Below are 22167 nucleotides of genomic sequence, written 5' to 3'. Positions count from 1 at the left end.
CATTAATTGAGTGCCCAGTGCATGCGGAGCACAGGAAAGACACAAGTTGGGCCTCTGTTTCCAGAGCATTTTCCCCAAGGTTGGCTACTGAATTGAGGCATCCGGGTTGATTTTTATAAACGCAGATTCCCCTACTGAATTGGCATCCATGAGGGTGCAGCCCAGGAATCTGTATTTTTAGTAAGCGTCCTGGATTAGCCTGACATCCACTAAAATCTTCGTGGCTATTAGAAATGCACTGGGCAATCAGGACTAAAGCATGTCGTAATACTTACCGATGAAGTGGAAGCAGTTGCAAGATAACACACTGTAAATTGTTGGAAGCACAGAGCACCTTGGTTAACCCCATGGGCTCCACGAGGGAGCTATGGGAACAGGGCAGGGGAACCACCTCCTCGTCCCCACTCTGTGGAGTTTCCACGAACTGTCCAACTGTTGATGCTTTTCCACATTTATTTTCTCCTTCCTCTGCTCCTTCCACAAGTTACTTGGGGGATGGAACTCTGACAGGCCTCATGTCCCCTATCTCTAATCTTCCTACGATCACCATAGGGCAGGCATTGCATCCCTCATTTTATAAATGGCGAAACTAAGGCTCAGAGAAGATACATTTGAACTCCCCACTTGACCACTCAGACCCCCAGCTGCCACACCCACATCTTTGGAGCCGTGTTGCTAATGAATATGTCATTTCAAGACAGGGGTCCCCGATTCAGTCCAAGAGGAAGAGTCACTTACTTGTAGGTTTTGGTCCTATCCAGCCAGATACCTGAGATCATAGCCCCAAGCATTCCTGAAATGACGATGGTCAGGCCGATTCTTCCAGCATTCACTTCTTCGCCCTGGGGAAACCACAGCCCCAGTGACTGCTCAGTGATGGGACAAGATATCTGACAGGGCGCAGTCAGCAGAAGGCAAAGGGGCAAAGGCAAGTAACTCCGGCTTCATTAGAGCCAATTCTCAGAAAGTATCAGGACAAGATGGCCTGTAAGAAGCTGCCAGTGGAGAGAGAATCCTAGAATAATTGCTCCTCCCAACATAATATAACCCTGGATGTGTGTGCATGATACTGGATGCTGGGGTGAACCAAATTCTGTCCTTAGAAACCACTTTTAGATGGATTTCTTTAAATGTAAACCTTATAGCAAACCTTTATCATTATTCCCGTTTCACAGATGGAAAAACTGAATTATGTATATCCAAACATTCCATACTTAGGTTTTTTCAGTTATCACTTTTGAAGAGATAGGAAGATAATAATTATATATTTTTGAGCATTTATTCAAAGCCAGGATTTTATATCATCATCTCATTTAATTCTCCTAATTCCCCACCAGAAGGTTAATCAATATTCTCCATTTTACAGATGAAGACACTGAGGCACAGTGAAATTAACCTACTAGCCCAAGGTCATGAGGCCTTTATTAAGAGCAGAGGCAGGATGTGAACTCAGACCTGTCAACCTCCAACACTGGAACGCTCAGCCACGGTGGCTCACCCCTCCCACAAGCGTGAGACCCTCAACCTTTCAAAAGAGGGCTGGACCCGGGATCCCGACTCCAGGATACTCAGTGTCCCATTCCCAGTATCCAGCCCTCGCTGGTTCTGGAAACATTTAAAACATGCTTTCTGCTGAGCAAATAAGACTTTAGAATTAAATCTTGCCCATATTTCACAGCTAAGTTTATTTCATATGTGATTCTATGTGTATATATGTTTACCTACTGTGTTGCCAGGCACCATGCTATGCGCTTTACATACATAAACCTTATTATTTACTTTCTAATCCTAAAATCAATCTTTCAGTAAGTAATTAGGCTTCCTTTACAGAAAAGAGAATGAGAGCTCAAGGCACTAACCAGCTTATTACACAGCTAAGGACCACCGGAGCTGGGGCTGAGACCCAGGGCCGCCTCCCTCCAAATCTCAGAAGCACACACCATACCACGCTGCCACCCCAGCTCCTGCCCAGACAGACCAGAAACCTCCTTCTCTCAGGGCCCAGCAAGCTTAGGGAACACCCTTACCGGGTAGTGCAAGATCACCATGCGATTCAGCAGAGTGGACAAGGCATAAAAAGCACCAGCATTCAGACCTGAAGGAGGGAGGGAGAAACACAGCATTAGGGTCATTCTCCTGTTGGGGCCATTGCGGGCTTCTCCCCACAGTGGTGAGGGAGGTCAGAAATCCTCATCCTTGGGCTTTCCTGGTGGTGCAGTAGTTGAGAATCCACCTGCCAATGCAGGGGACACGGGTTCGAGCCCTGGTCTGGGAAGATCCCACATGCCGCGGAGCAACTAGGCCCGTGAGCCACAACTACTGAGCCTGCGCGTCTGGAGCCTGTGCTCCGCAACAAGAGAGGCCACGATAGTGAGAGGCCCGCGCACCACGATGAAGAGTGGTCCTCGCTTGCCACAACTAGAGAAAGCCCTCGCACAGAAACGAAAGACCCAACACAGCCAAAAATAAATAAATAAATAAATTTTAAAAAGAAAAGATGACTACTATCTTAAAAAAAAAAAAAAAAACCCAAGCACTCTCTAATGACTTTAAATGGAGTATAATCTAGAAAAATTTAAAAAAAAATAAATCCTCATCCTTGTTGCCACTGAAGGTAGTGTTTCAAGAAGAAATACTCCAAAACAACCAAAACTAACCATTTGAACCTCTTCTTAGCCACACACCACTGCCCTCTCATCCCTTTATCCCTGTCCTGGAAACACAGGCTCCAGAAAGTATTACTCCCAAGTCAGAGCCATCTACATTCCTCTTAAGCGCTGGCCTGACCTAAGGGGCCAGCAGAAGTACTGGACCCCTTCCACCTCCTCCTGATGACCTGTCCCCTCACCAGAATGCTCCAGACCTCTGACCCCTGACAACACTCCCTCTGCAGGTAGATTCTCACCTCTTTCCACATCCCTCCAACTTTTTTCTCAGATTCAACATCACACAAAATCTTATATTCAAAACCATAAAGGACCCTAAAGAGCATTTAGTTGACTCTCCTAATTTATTGATTCATCCAAGAAATAAATGGGGCACCTAGCATATACTGTAAGAATCTGTCCTTAGAAGATGAGGTTATTTGTCAAAAGCCATACAGTGACTTAGTAACTAAGATGAGACTGAAACTGATCCAAAGGAGAAGGGCCTTCTGCCCTCCCTTCATAATGATGGTGATGATGATGGTGGTGATGGTGCTGGTGGTAATGGTGACGGTGGTGATGATGGTGATGGTGGTGGTGATGGTGGTGGTGATGGCAGTAGCATACACTTATGTACTAGGCACTTTTCTAAACACCTTACAATCCTCATAACAATCCTAGAAAGTAGCTAATATTCTCATTCCCATTTTGTAGGTAAGAAAAATGCACACAGATTTTAAAAACAAATACAGAGGTCACTCTGGAAGGCCCACCAGGAGTCTTTTTAATTTTAACTAATTTTGAGGCTCACACAACTACCACTGGCACACCTGGCATTAGGTCCACTTAGCAGCATGTAAGAGAGGACACAGTTCATAGACAGGGCAGCCTCGGGAGCTCCTCTTCACTGGAGCCAGTCCACAGAACCCCAGTCCATAGAGTCATTCAGAAGCTATTCTCTTTTGCCCCCGAGGTGACAGCTCAGTGCAGAGAAAGGTGGTATGGCACCCACCCTGGCTTAACCCTTCCCAGGAGCCACTATTGCTTGTGACTCATCCACAGGCATAGCTACCAGGATCTCCATAAAGGACAGGCCAGTGGAAAGAGTCACTGTGCTCAGAGAAGCACAAAGAATGGCTTCCCAACAGGGGTAAGAAGATCGCCCAGCTCACTTGCAGTCATTTATATCACAATAGGTCATTCTTATCAGAAGCAATGTGTTGCCTAAATGCAGTTGACTTACTCCCTTTGTCAGGTTCCCGGAGGAATGAGATACAAAGTTAAGTGAAGGTCAAATTCTCCTGCAAAATGGGGAAGGGAGTTTGGTTTGCTCTTCCCACCATCACTCAGGTAGTAAGAGGCAGGGTTCGATTCAAACCCAGACTGTATGGACTCCAGGTCCTCCATCTTAAACCTTTGATTTCACATCCTTACAGAACTGATCCTCAGTGATTTCCCTAGCTCAGGTTACTGGCAATTTCGTGCCCCAGCCTCTCCCAGCCAGGTCACCTCAGGGATGCAACAAGGTTGAGCTCAATGCCACCTCCTGAGGGGCACAGGGCCACAGTCAGTCGGTAAACCCAGAGGTGTCACCAAATGTGACTGCAACTGCCACACTCACGGTCAGGAGGACTCTGAGACTCTCGGCAACTTCTCACCCAACAAGCATAACCGCCTCATCTTCATACCACACACCCAGCCACTCGGAAACTCCATTCCTGGGTCAAGAGAGCCCACAAGGAGACACGTTCCTGAAATGGGGGCGGGTGTCAGGGAGAAGCATGCAGGGAGGATGTGTGATGAACTCAGCCCCCTTCCTGCCCCTCAGCCTAATGGGGCCAGGGGCCAGGGCATACACGAGGTCAAGCTCAGCTTGTGCCCACCTGGAATGAACGAGGAGGGCAGAATCCTCAGGAAACTGCGAAATTATCCAGGAGGACTGGGAGAAAAAAACCCCACTTCAAACACCAGCACTTTTCTGACCCTGAAAAATGTGGATAGAAACAGTCCTGATCAGGCTAACCCAGGCTATAGAGGCTGAGCAGCTTTGTGAGGCTTAAAGGTTTAGAGAAATCACTTCCAGATCAGCATCCCCGGCAGCTTGTTAGAAATGCAAATCCTCACCCCACCCAGACCTCCTGCTGTAGACACTGGGAGTGGGGTTCCTCAGGCAATCTGTGTTTGAACAAGCCCTCCAGGTAATTCTGATAAGGCTCAAAGTTGGAGACCTACTGGCTCTGCTAGACTAGTTTGGTTTACCAGTAACCATCCCCTGCTCCCAGCCAGACAGGAGCCGGAATCAGGGCTAAGGTAGGGAGGATGTGGAGGGGAGCAGGGGTTCACCCTGGAAGGCTACCATTCTTTCCAGTTCTTTCTACAGTCCAACCTTAAAGGAATTAGAAATTCTGAATCACTCTTGAATCTAGATGTCCCTCCCATATTGCCAAAGGTTGCCAGACACAGTTAAACGGCACAAGTCCACTCCACTGCCCAAACCAAAGGGTCCGGTGTCCACACTGAAGGGCAGGAATGAAATGTGTGCTCTGCCCTGTGCATAAGTACCTCTTACAGGAATGCAGGTGACTGTGTTACATTCCGGTATGATTATCCCCAACAAGATAAGCCTGCCAGGTGAGGAAATGTGATGGCCCCTGAAAGGTCTGGTCACCCCTGGTATCAGCCACCCGGGAGAAGTGCAGGTCACTGAGGGGGTGAGCTTTAGGAAGGCAGAAGGGACTGACTTGTCATCACTCTGAGTTTCTCTCCTGTGTCAAGACTAATTTTTTTCAAAGGGTGGTGGCGTTTAGAAACCACTGGCATTAGAAAGCCTCATAGTCTAAAAATGCAGATTCCTGGGCTGCACCCTGGACCGACTAAATCTGATTCCCCTGGATTGGAGCTAGGAATCCGCATTTTAACAACAACACAACAAAAACCCTTGGCATTTCTTAAACTTGGGGATAAATGGCCTTGGGCATAGGAAGATCACAGACCAGGCCCAGGCCCTCAGAGGCTGGGGTTAACATGGAGGCAGCTGGGATGGGAAGGGGCTTCAAGAGAATCACCCATAGCACACCTGCTTTAGAGGTTCTCAACCCTGTTGCAAACCAGAATCTCCAGGAATGCTTGTGAAAAGCAGATTCCCAGGCCCGGACCAGACTCTCTGAATTTGACTTTCCAGAAGAGAGGCAGGAATCGAGGCACACACCACCCAGCACCCCAGGGGACTCTATCATCAGGCCAGCGTGGGAAACACTGATCCCAGATCCCATCTCTGGGTTCTGGTTACTCTGTGTTCATTTCCCTTTTGTCCTTCCTGAACTTGTAGGAAACCCTCTTTTTAAAGGGCCAGCCTGACCTCGGCAAAGCTCCAGGGAATCCCGGAAGGATCTTATACCCACCCTGAAGCCAGCATCTTGAGGGGGCACAAAGCCCCTGCCGAGGCCCAGGTCGGGCGGTGTAAAGCCCTTGAGAGCCCCAAGGAAAGGTGTCCTCAGGACACATGTTGAGGCTCTGAATTCAGATGCCCAACACTGCACAGATTCTTCAGAAGCATCGCTGGAGGCAAGGCTGGGGGATGACAGGGAAGAGCAATCCCTTGGAGGCCACTCTCCAGAAGAGGAGCTTTCACCAATCTGTTTACCACGGCAGGCGTTAGCCATCAATGCAAAGACGTTAGGGAAGCCATGTGAAAGCAAGGCCTGGAGATCCGAGGAGGAGCCAAAGAAAGGTTCTTACTTCACCCGACCCCACGCCCACGGCTGACGCTCACCGCAGGACCTGCCCAGCCCCAGGCTCTGGTGGACCCATGGAGAATCAGCTTCCAGCCCTGTGTCTTCCTGCGGTGCCACGTTAGAATAGGGAGGGTATTTTGCTGGAGGCGGCGGTAGTTTCTCATTCCTGTGATATTTCAGCAACATCAAGCACAAACCCAGCCTCTGCACCTCCTTCCCTCTAAACTGGGCTGCTGGATTTAGGAAAAAACAAAAACAAACAGCACACCCAATTAAATTTGAATTTCAGCATAAGAATGCTTCAAATAGTTGTGGGACATGTTTATACTAAAAAAGAATTTGTTGTGGATCTGAAATGCCAACTTAGCCGGATGGCCCTTAATTTATGTCTGAAACCTACCTCTAAGAGTGTGGCCAGAAGCCCATGGGGAAAAGGCAGCGGCACTGGAATTCCTCCAAAGCCTTTACTGTATCACCGCACCTTAGCTCGGGGCAGCTGACTCAGCAGCTTGGAGAAGCACTTGGAAAGTCACTACCAGTACAACACCGGACATCCCACCAGCTGCACGAGAGCTTCTCCCTACGTGTCGAAATCTAGTTCATTCAAAAAACAAGAAGACTGTAGGAAATGGGCAAGTTTACCAACGCAACAGCATTGTGGCTGCACGCAGTGTTTTGATTCACAATTACTTTAAAAGCTTTCATTTCCATCCAGGGAACTCCAATGGGAAGCAAATGTTATTACTCTTTTCTGAGGGGTGGTTCTTAGAGAGACACACGATGGGCACAGGATGAGTGAAGGTGGTACACTCAGTAACTAGCAGAGCTGACACTAAAACTTAGACCTTATATTCCTTATGTACCAACTCTGAACTCACTGGTCCCCCAGTCAAGGCTCTTACTCCAAAACATGTCCACCCAGATCCAGCAAATACCTCCATGAAACACTATCAACTGCTTGATTCCCAACTACATGCTCTTAAGTGTTTATAATTCAGAGGAAAGTAGGAACATCATATGTACTACATAATGTACACATGCACTACATGGTTCTATGTGTGTCTATATAAACTGTGAACCATTTCCCTCTTCAAAGCTCAACCTGAAACTGCATGGAAGGTGGGAGGAATTCTGGGAGGTCTCAAAGGATTTAGTTGAATTTATAGAGGGTTTTTTTGGTTGTGTGTGCATTTTTAATCTGGAGCAAAGATATAGTGGGAGAAGAAAGCAGGGATTCTTAGGTGGACTGAGTGCCAAACACTGCCTTTACATGACCTGTAACCCTTAGAGAGACGCACTACGGATGAAACCTCACCATCCCCAAGTCCCAAAGATGGCCGGTCAGTGTAGGTAGGTCCTGCTTCTAAACACCAGAACTCCAGACCCTCATCTCAGAAGAAAGGCCATTGGTCTGAGGACTGAATCTGAGGAAGGACATACACCACTACCACCCCTGCTAGATAGACCCAGAGGCTACTCAGTCGAGTGAGGCTGAAAACAGACCCCTGGCTCTGTCTCCAAGAGGCTCCTTTCTGCACAGGAAGGCAAAATGGTGTGGTGGTTAGGAAGATAGGCTTTGATCTCAGACAGACAGAAGTTTATATCTAAGCTCTATTGCTTGCTAGCTGTCTAATTACGGACAAGGAGCTCAATCAGAGCCTCAGTTTTTTTCAGGTATAAAATGGAGCAGTTGAACACCAAGTTAATGGGTTTCTTTTGAAGATTAAATGAGATAATGCATATAAAGCACTTCACATGGTGCCTGACACAGAGTAAAGGCTCAATAACATGTTTTCCCAAATCTGTGATTCAGCCTAAGAATCATTTCCTTATTGGCAAAGATCCCTGTCACCAAGTCCAACTCTCTACCACAAAAATAAGGCTTGTGGTTCTCTGACTATAACGAAATGTGTACAAACAACCAGATTAGTTTAACTCCTCACTGGGATCACCTCAGGCCTTTGAGAAAAATGTTAATAAATTCTATCTATACACAACCGAGTCAAATGCTTCCAGAGGCACAGAAGTGAACTGTTTTTCTAGTTTAGCACCGTCTCAATTTAATGGCAATTTATTTCCACCCTGTTTCTCTCTCCTCTTCTTTTGGGACTCCTGTTAGGCATGTGTTGGTATGCTTGATGGTTTCCCACAGGTCTATGAGGATCTGCTCATTTTTCTTCTTTCTTTTTTCTGTCTGTTCCCCAGACAGGATAATTGCATTTGACCTATCTTCAAGTTAACTGATTCTTTTTTCTGCCAGCTCAAATCTAGTGTTGAGCCTTCTAGTGAGTTTTTCATTTCAGTTATTGTATTTTCAACTCTAGAATTTATATTTGGTTCTTTTTGATTTGTCTTTCTTGATATTCTCTATTTGGTGAGACATCACTCTCTACTTTTCTTTCATTCTTTACACACTGGTTTCCTTTAGTTATTGAATATATTTATAATAGCTGAGCTACTATCTTTTTCTGTTACGTCCAACCTCTGGGCTTCCTCAGGAACAGTTTTCTAACTGTGTATGGGCCCTGCTTTCCTGTTTCTTTGCATGTCTCATATTTTTTTGTTGAAACTGGACATTTTAAATATAATGTCAACTCTAGAAATGAGATTCTCCTCTTTCCCCAGGATTTGTTACTGTTGCTGCTGTTTGTTCACTGACTTTCCTGGACTCATTTTGTAAAGTCTGTGTTCTTTGCCATGTGCAGCCACTGAGGTTTCTGCTCCTCTAGCTTAGTTTTGAGCTAATGATTAGACAGAGATTTCCTTAAATACTTTAAGCCCACAAGTCTCCCACCTTTGCTGAGGACCTCTATGTGTGCGTTGGGACTCGCCTGTGATGCTCCAGCAGGGTGGTGACAACTCTGCCTTAGCCTTCCCTTTCTGCTTACACAGAGCCTCAAGTTCAGCCAGAGGTGAGGCTTCAGGGCTTTCTCGGGTCTTTCCTGGGCATGTGCACAACTCTGCATGTGCACGTGGATTTCTAGATTCCTAAGAATATGTCAGAGCTTTCCAAAGCCCCCTGGACATCTCATTCTCCAGATTTTCCTTTCAAGATCTTTGGTCAGCCTCTTGATTACCCCAACCGGTATTGCTACCTCAGGCAGCTGTGATGTTAAACAGTGATCGCTTTCAACAAATGCCCTGGAAATAGCGCTTATCCCACTGAGAAAGCTCTGAGTCAGGTCAAATACAGGCAAGTCCTCTGAATGGGGCCTTTGCAGGGAACTGCCACAGAAGTCAAATAGTGACCTAGGGATGGGACTTCTGGGGGAGCTCCAAAATTGTTTGGCCCCCTCCAGTGGCTGTGAGGCTGCTAGTTTTCACAGCTACCATGTCCGGGAGGCTGCTGGTTTTCAAGGCTACCACAGAGCCTGGAAGAGGGGATCGGAATAGGACAAGTTAAAATACAAAGCTTGCTACTTTACTGTTATTTAGATATTTGTCTTGAATAGATGCTCACTGGATTGTTTCAAGCCTTTGGTTAAGAACCCTGAAACAACTGATTTTGATAATGTCTGCCAGTGTTGTTCTTGTTTTAATGGAGGAACAGACGATGCAAGGTCCTCACTCCACCATTCCAGAAGTGCTAACCCATTTATTCCCTGTGTTATCACTTAACCAAATAGATTAAGGAAGAGTGTCCAGAACCATAGCATTAACACCACTCTGCCAGATTGAAGACCATATAAGCAACCAGCCGTACAAGATGGAAGGAAAAGGAGTTGCTTTGCCCCTAGAGCATGGCCCAGAGCTGAGCCACAGCGACCAGGAGCAGCACTGTTCCTGGTACATTTTGTTCTTATTTCTTGCTATCATGGGTCAGTGACCTGACCCTGCCATAAACAGCGTCCAGAACTGAAGACCGCAGCCTCTGGAATAAGGCCATTGCCCGGTTATTGCCACCATCACCACTCTCGTTCACAGAAGATACTTATTAAGCACTCATCTGCCCTAGGATTCCAAGGTAAGCCTCAAATGCCCTGTTGTCAGATGCCATAAGGTTTATGGTGGTCAAAGGTTGATGCACTCAAGATGTTTAACTCTAGGGAAAAGTGAAAGTTCTTAGAGGCATGGAATCCTGAGTCTGGAAGGGAACCCAAAGATCATCAGGTTTCACTATCCATCTATAGCCTGATATTCCCCACAATATCCCCACTAAGTGGTTGGTTCCACCTACACTTGAATACCTCTCAGTGATGGGCAACTCATAATATCTTTAGCTGGCCATCCTAAGTATTGGAAACTTTCTCTTTGTTTTGTGAATGAATGCAGAGACATACTCAGAACTGAGAAGCTGGAGAGAGGGAGGAATGGAGACCAGAGGCCTTGGAGACTAACGTGGGTACCTGGGGCTATTCCAGATGAGAGGTCACCTAATCTGTGCATACGCCTGAAAACCAGGTGTGCCTCTCTACTGTGGATGATACCACCTCTTATCTAATGCCTCAGCAGATAAACACTTTAATTCAGGTGAAGGGCATTGATAAGCCTAAAGTGAAGTCCTGGTACAATTCAAGGAAGGAGCATAGGCAATCACGGATCAGGAGTATAGGCTTTGGAGTCTGACAAATCTGTACTTGAATCCTGGCTCTGCCCTTTGAAAACTGTGTGTTCTTGAGCTATTACCTAATCTCTCTGAGTTTGTTTCCTCATCTGTTAAATGGGGGAAAATTATACTATTTACCTCTCACTGGTGTGGTGAGAGTTAAATAAAATAATATATAAAAAGTCTTGGCACATAGTAAATGCTAGTATTGTTGTAAGATACAGTTTGGGAGCCTAGAGAAAACCTGAGGTTATAGCCAACTGGGGTTTCACTAAGAATAAGTCACGTCAACCAATCTCATTTCTTTTCTTCTTCTGGTTACTGAGCATGATATACACTCTTGATTTTAATCAAACAAACTGGAGGGTTAAATGGTCAAGGGTAGGCTGGATAGCAGCAGAGCTGGGTGGATCTGTAAAGACACCTTTAATGGAATGCCCTGAGGTTCTGTCCTTGCCCCTGTCTAGAACAACATTCTCATTAAACGTTAGACTGAAGATGCAGCAAACACCTTGCTGGAAAGGCAAGCCAATACACCAGCATAAATATTGAAATTTATCTTACCAAAGCCAAGAAAATGAAATGAAAGAGGGATGTTGTCTTGCATTCAGGTAAAAAAGGAGCAATGTTCCAAGATGAAGGATTGGCTGGAGAGTGATTCATGTCACAAGACTCATCCACTCGTTCAATCAATCACTCATTTAATAACTGTTGGAGTATCTACTCCAGGCTGGCCACTGCTGAGGCATTATAAAGATAAAAAGACATAAATCCCTACTCTCAGGGAGTTCCCAGTTTAGTGGGAAAACAGACCTGGAAATGATCTTTTTTTTTTTAATGATAAGTGTTAAGATGTACCAGGAACAGCACAATAAAAGAGGAAAGGTCGCCTAATACTGCTTTACAGCAGTCATACTGAGATAAGACTTGGAGGATCAGCAGGCATTTTGCCAGACAACTTGATATGGGAAGGAATGGTTGTCTAGGCAACCCAACATCGAAGGCCCTGAGACAGAGCTGTCTCTTCTGGTTGACCCTAAACGATGACTTTACATATACATTTGGGATTTGGAAACAGTAAGATGCACAGACACATCAGGCCTCTTGTCTCACACTCCCAGTTCCACTACACTCCTGGACACATCTGTATCTTACCATAGGTGATGATAAGCAGCACAAAGTTGAGGTTTTTGAAGAGTCGGACGATGGAACTTAAGTATGAAGCATCAGGGGACGCCAAGGCATAGCTTAGGGATTGGGCCCTGCTGGGGGGATGTTTAGGCTTCTCCTTGAATACTGAAAGGAAAGAAACAGAGAGATCACTGCAAATCCCTATGGTCCCACCCTGCAGAGCTGATACATGGATGAGAGCTGACTCCCTCATCTGAGAAGGAACTAAGACTCCAAAAGGAAATATTAATTCTTCAATTAAATCCTTTATAGTCTCCTCTCTTGAAGCTGCATCTCACTGTCTGTGGCTCCGTGACTGTGCCTTGGATTACTTTTTCTTAATGGCCTTTGGACGGCTGCAATCACTGGGCTTCCCAGGCAGTATTCAAGGATCAAGGAGCCGAGTAACAACCGGGGAATAACATATGGCAGAGCACTGAAGAAATTCAGTAGTAACACGGGGATAGAAAGGAAGTGAGAGCTGAGGCTCTGGGATTAGTGAGCCCAGTTAAGGACTCAGCACCAGGGCTCCCCCCAAGGGGGAAGGGACTGTGCTGCCCATGCTGAGCACAGAGCCTGGCACATGCTGCCAATAAACATTCCCTGAACAAGGGAAAGGATCTTCTTCTATTGGAAGGACCCGGAGTCCATCCCTAGTTTCTCGAAGTCTGAATCAGACATCTGCCCCATGAGAAACCAGAGGATTAACACATGCTCCTGTAGGTGTGACCACTCTGATAGGAAGGGCTGGGGAGGGACAGTGGGAAAACCATTTGCTTTATGTTCTATTTTCAGTACAACTGGTACAATCCATTTGACTGCATTGATTGCGGTTCAGTTCTCTGGGGGCCAAATCAGTTTAACCAGCTGTTTGGCTAAATTGGTCCCCCAATTGGGTCCAAGTAAATAAGCACCTTGTTGTGTCCCCAGCCCCCATGAGAACACCCCTGAAAGGTCAGGAAACTGCCTCCAGCTAGAGGAAGCTCTGGAAATGAGGTTTAGTCTCTTGAAGATCAAAGGTCTCCCCCCTCCATCCAGATAACCCTCCAGCCCTGACTTCAGAGCCCTGCTTCTTCCTTCTCCGGAAACAGTCCTGGGCAACTTCCCACCGCTGGGTACTTCTCAACCATTGTCTTGCCTGTTCACCTCCCCTTCTATAAGGGGAAAGAAATCAAGGCAAGAGGATTTTTTTAATCTCGGCAACAGCAGCTGTTTGCTCAAGGATTTGGCAACCACAACCCACAGTTTGGATAAGATTTTTCAGTTCTTTATTCAATGAGCAACCGTCTGTGCTTACTAGTAAAATGCAAAGTGTAGAAATGGCCTACCTCCAGGATCTCTGCAAAGAACCAGGCCCTCATCTGCTACAAACACAAGAATTTGGAGCTGAGCACATTACAATTTGAAACTTCAAGTCTGGCCGAGATTGTTCTTTCCTGTTCTCAACCACAGCTTCAAGGCTTTTCACCTTTCCAGGAACACCAAGTTCTCCGTCCAAGAGACCCTGTGAGCTTTGAAAAGCCATCGGGCAGCCCTTCCTCAGCTTGGACCCCGGGGAGGGAATGACACAGTGAGAATAGCTGGATGAGATACATGATTATAAAACTGTTTGACTCTGGAGTTGAGGCTGGCAGGAAGGAATGAAACCTTTAACGTGTGAGGTGGAACTTTCAGATATTAGGAAGACAGTTGGTTAACTTTTAAAGACAAATGACTCACGGAAAATGAAAACCTCTACTATGCTCTTTCTGAATTTATCACAGCCTGTGTGATATCGCTCAGAAGAGAAAAAAGGATATAAATTAACCAAATATCTCAATGATTAAATATACATACATAGAATATTAATAATAATTCTCTGGGGCTGGTGGTTGGGATTAACAGGTACAAGGCTAAGTTAATGGTCATTCTTTCCTTTATGCTTTTTTGTATTTTCTAGATTTTTTCCATAATGAGCATATCTTATACACATTTTAAAAAAGCATTTTAAAATGTGGGCCCCAGGCATTCCCAGGTGAATGTATGAGAGTATTAGTGTTTGTGGGTCAGTCCTATTTTGTTTTCTTGTGTTCCAGAAATTTAGGGTATGGAGTTAGACAAGCTTAGGCTGGAATCCAGCCTCTGCCACTTACTGTCTAATCTTGAATAATTCCCTTATCTCCTCGTAAGTCACTGTTTCCTCTTGGTTAAGTGAGACTGATGCTGGTACCTCCCCTATAGGGCCATTGAGGAGTCAGTGAGAGCAGGCACACTCAGCACAGGGCCCGTGACATCATAAGCGCTCACCGGGGCTTCATCAAGGGGATCAGCAGGCTGCCCGTTCATTCTAATGAGGTCATACTGGGGAACTGGTTAATTACAACTAACCTTTACTGAACAGCTAACAAAGTACACAGGACCAGCTGGCACTGAATCGGCAGCAACTACTCAGGCTAAAACATTTGAAGACCATTGGAAGCCTGGCTTCCAGTTTCTATAGATATATTTTATAGATTACATGGGACCTAGAATGCTGCTCTAGGGCCATATTCACAAGGTCCTCACCCAAGTCAGCAGGACCTCCCTGCCTCCCCAACCCCCATGAGCCTATTAATGACCTTACCGATGATGACAAGGATGAAAAGCAGAGTGGCCACACCTGCTATTATGTAGAACATGATGCTGATGTGGTAGGCAAGCTTGTCCTGGTCTTTGATGTTGGGTACCAAGACAGGAGGGACCAAGAACCCAATGGCAATTCCAAGCTATAGAAGACAGAGACAATCAATCATTGTATCAATGGCCCAGAGGTGACAGCACACATTTAAGAGCCTCCTAATTAGAAACATAATCCCCAACTTCCAGTCCTTCTTAAACCTCAAACAGGGATTGTTTCCCCCCTCAAGACATCAGAGAGATCTTTCTTTTGATTGACAGCTCAACTCACACACCCTTAACCACCCTCACTATCACAGATTGTGAAAACGTTTATAGCTGGGGTTCTCAATGCTGACTGGCTTTTCTCTAGCTACAAACTAATGAGGAATGGTTCCTATACTCCCATCTCTATGGTAGAGTAACACAATGCTGGTTTTGCTTTTTGTGCCATTTAAATTCTTGATTTCACTGTATCTGTTAACCTGGAGCTGAGAGACCAGCTGAGGGGAAAATTCTACACCCTACAACCCCAAGAACTTGCATTCAGTGAGAGATAGAAGCCTAACGTTGTTACCACATTTACAAACATAGAAGCTTAAGTTCATTGTGTAAGTTAACTTTGTAATTTATAAAGCATCTGTGGTGTGAAGTCAGACAACTGCATACATTTATACACACAGGACATGGGCACATGCAAAGTGGCTATAAATACACATACAAACACAACCCAACAAACTGAAACATCTTATATCTGCGTTGCAGTTCAAACTCCAGTGACCTGACAGATAACGTGCCTTGAGTGTTTCTGAGGGCAGAAATGCCTTGATTCAGGAGTGACTAGCTGTGATAGAACTCCCCAAACCCTTCTGCCACACGAAATACCAAGGTGGAAATTTGAAAATAGTGTGAGAACACATGAAATACCAAGGTCCAAATTGTAAGAGTGAGAGAAGCTAAGTCTTTTGTGTTAAGGTCCCATTTTTCCTTTATTGAACTTGAAAGCAACTGCAGGTAGAGAAGCAATTTGCTTTCAGGCCAACACCATTCATCAGCTGCCAATGAGCTGATCATCCTTATTGGTTTTCCAGCCTGTCAATTATAGCCACTCAGGGTGGTCACTAGTGATTCTCAGCTCTGAAATATTCTCAAAAGTCATCATCAATAAGCTCAGTGCAGGGTTGTTCCAATGTACACCGTATACAATCAACAAATCAAACTGATCTTTAAAGTATCTACTATTTGAGGAGATTGGTTCAAGATGGCCGAGTAGAAGGACGTGTGCTCACTCCCTCTTGCGAGAGCACAGGAATCACAACGAACTGCTGAACAACCATCAACAGGAAGACAATGGAACTCACGAAAAAAGATACCCCACATCCAAAGACAAAGGAGAAGTTACAGTGAGACGGTAGGAGGGGCACAATCACAATAAAATTAAATCCCATAACCGCTGGGTGGGCGACTCAAAAACTGGAGAACAATTATACCACAAAAGTCCACCCACTGGAGTGAAGGTTCTGAGCCCCACGTCAGGCTTCCCAACGTGGTGGTCCGGCAACAGGAGGAGGAATTCCGGAATCAGACTTTAAAGGCTAGCGGGATTTGATTGCAGGACTTTGACAGGACTGGCGGAAACAGAGACTGCACTCTTGGAGGGCACACACTAAGTCATGTGCACATAAGGACCCAGGGCAAAGGAGCAGTGACCCCATAGGAGACTGAACCAGACCTATCTGCTAGTGTTGGAGGGTCTCCTGCAGAGGCGGGGGGCAGCTGTGGCTCACCACAGGGACAAGGACACTGGCAGCAGAAGTTCTGGGAAGTACTCCTTGGCATGAGCCCTCCCGGGAGTCCCTCATTCGCCCACCAAAGAGCCTGGAGGCTCCAGGGCTGGGTCGTCTCAGGCCAAACAACCAACAGGGAGGGAACTCAGCCCCACTCATCAGCAGACAAGCGGATTAAACTATTACTGAGCCCTGCCCACCAGAGCAACACCCAGCTCTATGCACCACCAGTCCCTCCCATCAGGAAGCATGCACAAGCCTCTTAGATAGCCTCATCCACCAGAGGGCAGACAGCAGAAGCAAGAAAAACTACAATCCTGCAGCCTGTAGAACAAAAACCACATTCACAGAAAGATACACAAAATAAAAAGACAGAGGACTATGTACCAGTTGAAGGAACAAGATAAAGCCCCAGAAAAACAACTAAATGAAGTGGAGATAGGCAACCTTCCAGAAAAAAGAATTCAGAATAATGATAGTGAAGACGATCCAGGACCTCGGAAAAAGAATGGAGGCAAAGATCAAAAAGATGCAAGAAATGTTTCACAAACACCTAGAGGAATTAAAGAACAAACACCTAGAAGAATTAAAGAACAAATAAACAGAGATGATAATACTATAACTGAAATGAAAAATACACTAGAAGGAATCCAGAGCAGAATAATTGAGGCAGAAGAACAGATAAGTGACCTGGAAGACAGAATGGTGGAATTCACTGCCACGGAACAGAATTTTAAAAAAAGAGTGAAAAGAAACGAAGACAACCTAAGAGACCTCTGGGACAACATTAAACATACCAACATTCGCATTAGAGGGGTCCCAGAAGGAGAAGAGAGAGAGAAAGGAACCGAGAAAATATTTGAAGAGATTATAGTTGAAAACCTCCCTAACGTGGGAAAGGAAACAGTCACCCAAGTCCAGGAAGCGCAGAGAGTCCCAGGCCAGATAAACTCAAGGAGAAACACGCCGAGACACATAGTAATCAAACTGACAAAAATTAAAGACAAAGAAAAATTATTAAAAGCAACAAGGGAAAAATGACAAATAACATACAAGGGAACTACCATAAGGTTAACAGCGGATTTCTCAGCAGAAACTCTACAAGCCAGAAGGGAGTGGCACCATATATTTAAAGCAATGAAACGGAAGACCTACAAACAAGATTACTCTACCGGCAAGGATCTCATTCAGATCCGACGGAGAAATCAAAAGCTTTTTAGACAAGCAAAAGCTAAGAGAATTCAGCACCACCAAACCAGCTCTACAACAAATGCTAAAGGAACTTCTCTAAGTGGGAAACACAAGAGAAGAAAAGGACCTACACAAACAAACCCAAAACAATTAAGAAAAAGGTAACAGGAACAAACATATCGATAATTTCCTTAAATGTGAATGGATTAAATGCTCCAACCAAAAGACACAGATTCACTGAATGGATACAAAACAAGACCCATATACATGCTGTCTACGAGAGATCCACTTCCTACCTAGGGACACATACAGACTGAAAGTGAGGGGATGGAAAAAGATATTCCATGCAAATGGAAATCAAAAGAAAGCTGGAGTAGCAATACTCATATCAGATAAAATAGACTTTAAGTTAAAGAATGTTACAAGAGACAACGAAGGACACTACACAATGATCAAGGGATCAATCCAAGAAGAAGATGTAACAATTCTAAATATATATGCACTAAACATAGGAGCACCTCAATACATAAGGCAAATGCTAACAGCTATAAAAGAGGAAATCGACAGTAACACAATAATACTGGGGGACTTTAACACCTCACTTACACGAATGGACAGATCATCCAGACAGAAAATTAATAAGGAAACACAAGCTTTAAATGACACAATAGACCAGATAGATTTAATTGATATTTATAGGGTATTCCATCCCAAAACAGCAGATTACATTTTCTTCTCAAGTGTGCACAGAACATTCTCCAGGATAGATCACATCTTGGGTCACAAATCAAGCCTCGATAAATTTAAGAAAATTGAAATCATATCAAGCATCTTTTCTGAACAAAACGCTATGAGATTAGAAAACAACTGCAGGGAAAAAAGCGTAAAAAACACAAACACATGGAGGCTAAACAATACGTTACTAAATAACCAAGAGATCACTGAAGAAATCAAAGAGGAAATCAAAAAATACCTAGAGACAAATGACAATGAAAACACGATGATCCAAAACCTATGGGATGCAGCAAAAACAGTTCTAAGAGGGAAGTTTATAACAATACAAGCCTACCTCAAGAAACAAGAAAAATCTCAAATAAACAATCTAACCTTACACCTAAAGGAACTAGAGAAAGAAGAACAAACAAAACCCAAAGTTAGTAGAAGGAAAGAAATCACGAAGATAAGAGCAGAAATAAATGAAATAGAAACAAAGAAAACAATAGCAAAGATCAATAAAACTAAAAGCTGGTTCTTTGAGAAGATAAACAAAATTGATAAACCTTTAGCCAGACTCATCAAGAAAATGAGGGAGAGGACTCAAATCAATAACATTAGAAATGAAAAAGGAGAAGTTACAACAGACACCGCAGAAATACAAAGCATCCTAAGAGACTACTACAAGCAACTCTATGCCAATAAAATGGACAACCTGGAAGAAATGGACAAATTCTTAGAAATGCACAACCTTCAGAGACTGAACCAGGAAGAAATAGAAAATATGAACAGACCAGTCACAAGCACTGAAATTCAAACTGTGATTAAAAATCTTCCAACAAACAAAAGCCCAAGACCAGATGGCTTCACAGGCGAATTCTATCAAACATTTAGAGAAGAGCTAACACTTATCCTTCTCAAACTCTTCCAAAATATAGCAGAGGGAGGAACACTCCCAAACTCATACTACGAGGCCACCATCACCCTGATACCAAAACCAGACAAAGATGTCACAAAGAAAGAAAACTACAGGCCAATATCACTAATGAACATAGATGCAAAAATCCTCAACAAAATACTAGCAACAGAATCCAACAGCACATTAAAAGGATCATTCACCATGATCAACTGGGGTTTATCCCAGGAATGCAAGGATTCTTCAATATATGCAAATCAATCAATATGATAAACCATATTAACAAATGGACAGAGAAAAACCATATAATCGTCTCAATAGATGCAAGAAAAGCTTTTGACAAAATTCAACACCCATTTATGATAAAAACCCTCCAGAAAGCAGGCATAGAGGGAACTTACCTCAACATAATAAAGGCCATATATGACAAACCCACGGCCAACATGGTTCTCAATGGTGAAAAACTGAAACCATTTCCTCTAAGATCAGGAACACGACAAGGTTGGCCACTCTCACCACTATTATTCAACATAGTTTTGGAAGTTTTAGCCACAGCAATCAGAGAAGATAAAGGAATCAAAGGAATCCAAGTTGGAAAAGAAGTAAAGCTGTCACTGTTTGCAGATGACATGATACCATACATACAGAATCCTAAAGATGTCACCAGAAGACTACTAGAGCTAATCAATGAATTTGGTAAAGTAGCAGGATGCAAAATTAATGCACAGAAATCTCTTGTATTCCTATACACTAATGATGAAAAATCTGGAAGAGAAATTAAGGAAACACTCCCATTTACCACTGCAACAAAAAGAATAAAATACTTAGGATTAAGCCTTCCTAAGGAGACAAAAGAACTGTATGAAGAAAACTATAAGACACTGATGAAAGAAATTAAATATGATACAAACAGATGGAGAGATATACCATGTTCTTGGATTGGAAGAATCAACATTGTGAAAATGACTATACTACCCAAAGCAATCTACAGATTCAATGCAATCCCTATCAAACTACCAATGGCATTTTTCACCCAACTAGAACAAAAAAATTTCACAATTTGTATGGAAATACAAAAGACCCCGAATAGCCAAAGCAATCCTAAGAAAGAAAAACGGAGCTGGAGGAATCAGGCTTCCGGACTTCAGACTATACTACAAAGCTACAGTAATCAAGACAATATGGTACTGGCACAAAAACAGAAATATAGATCAATGGAACAGGATAGAAAGCCCAGAGATAAATCCACACACATATGGTCACCTTATTTTTGATAAAGGAGGCAAGAATATACAATGGAGAAAAGACAGCCTCTTCAGTAAGTGGTGCTGGGAAAACTGGACAACTACATGTAAAAGAATGAAATTAGAACACTCCCTAACACCATACACAAAATAAACTCAAAATGGATTAAAGACCTAAATGTAAGGCCAGACACTGTAAAACTCTTAGAGGAAAACATAGGCAGAACACTCTATGACATAAATCATAGCAAGATCCTTTTTGACCCACCTCCTAGAAAAATGGAAATAAAAACAAAAATAAACAAATGGGACCTAATGAAACTTAAAAGTTTTTGCACAGCAAAGGAAACCATAAACAAGACAAAAAGACAACCCTCAGAATGGGAGAAAATATTTGCAAATGAAGCAACTGACAAAGGATTAATCTCCAAAATTTACAAGCAGCTCATGCAGCTCAATATCAAAAAAAAACAAACAACACAATCCAAAAATGGGCAGAAGACCTAAATCGACATTTCTCCAAAGATATACAGATTGCTAACAAACACATGAAAGGATGCTCAACATCACTAATCATTAGAGAAATGCAAATCAAAACTACAATGAGCTATCAACTCACACCAGTCAGAATGGCCATCATCAAAAAATCTACAAACAATCAATGCTGGACAGGGTGTGGAGAAAAGGGAACCCTCTTGCACTGTTGGGGGGAATGTAAATTGATACAGCCACTATGGAGAACAGTATGGAAGTTTCTTAAAAAACTAAAAATAGAACTACCATACGACCCAGCAATCCCTCTACTGGGCATATACCCTGAGAAAACCATAATTCAAAAAGAGTCATGTACCACTATGTTCATTGTAGCTCTATTTACAATAGCCAGGACATGGAAGCAACCTAAGTGTCCATTGACAGATGAATGGATAAAGAAGATGTGGCACATATATACAATGGAATATTACTCAGCCATAAAAAGAAACGAAATTGAGTTGTTTGCAGTGAGGTGGATGGACCTAGAGTCTGTCATGCAGGGTGGGGTAAGTCAGAAAGAGAAAAACAAATACCGTATGCTAAAACATATATATGGAATCTAAAAAAAAAAAAAAAAATGGTTCTGAAGAACCTAGGGGCAGGACAGGAATAAAGACACAGATGTAGAGGATGGACTTGAGGACACGGGGAGGGGAAGGGTGGGCTGCGACGAAGTGAGAGAGTGGCATGGACATATATACACCACCAAATGTAAAATAGATAGCTAGTGGGAAGCAGCCACATAGCACAGGGAGATCAGCTCGGTGCTTTATGACCACCTAGAAGAGTGGGATAGGGAGGGTGGGAGGCAGACACAAGAGGGAGGAGATACGGGGATATATGTATATGTATAGCTGATTCACTTTGTTATAAAGCATAAACTAACATACCATTGTAAAGCAATTATACTCCAATAAAGTTGTTAAAAAACAACAACAAATTTCCAACAAAGGAAAGTCCAGGACCAGATGGCTTCACAGGTGAATTCTATCAAACATTTAGAGAAGAGCTAACACCCATCCTTCTCAAACTCTTCCAAAAAATTGCAGAGG

The 22167-nt window shown here is 43.8% G+C and overlaps 1 protein-coding gene across 2 annotated transcripts in view; it reads right to left on the bottom strand.

Annotated features, from left to right (window-relative positions):
- The window catches only part of FLVCR2 (FLVCR choline and putative heme transporter 2), a 64528-nt gene that overhangs the window by 16627 nt on the left and 25734 nt on the right, over positions 1 to 22167 (bottom strand). For both annotated transcript variants that reach the window (XM_061181082.1, XM_061181083.1), the window contains exons 2-5: positions 14698 to 14839; positions 12081 to 12221; positions 2028 to 2095; positions 739 to 842 (exon numbers count right to left, since the gene is read on the bottom strand). In XM_061181082.1, the coding sequence (XP_061037065.1) occupies positions 739 to 842; positions 2028 to 2095; positions 12081 to 12221; positions 14698 to 14839 (455 nt within the window). The remainder of the gene's footprint in view (positions 1 to 738; positions 843 to 2027; positions 2096 to 12080; positions 12222 to 14697; positions 14840 to 22167) is intronic.

This window comes from Eubalaena glacialis, chromosome 2, assembly GCF_028564815.1.
Source record: "Eubalaena glacialis isolate mEubGla1 chromosome 2, mEubGla1.1.hap2.+ XY, whole genome shotgun sequence".
NCBI lineage: Eukaryota > Metazoa > Chordata > Mammalia > Artiodactyla > Balaenidae > Eubalaena > Eubalaena glacialis.
This window is presented reverse-complemented; position numbering and strand designations above follow the sequence as displayed.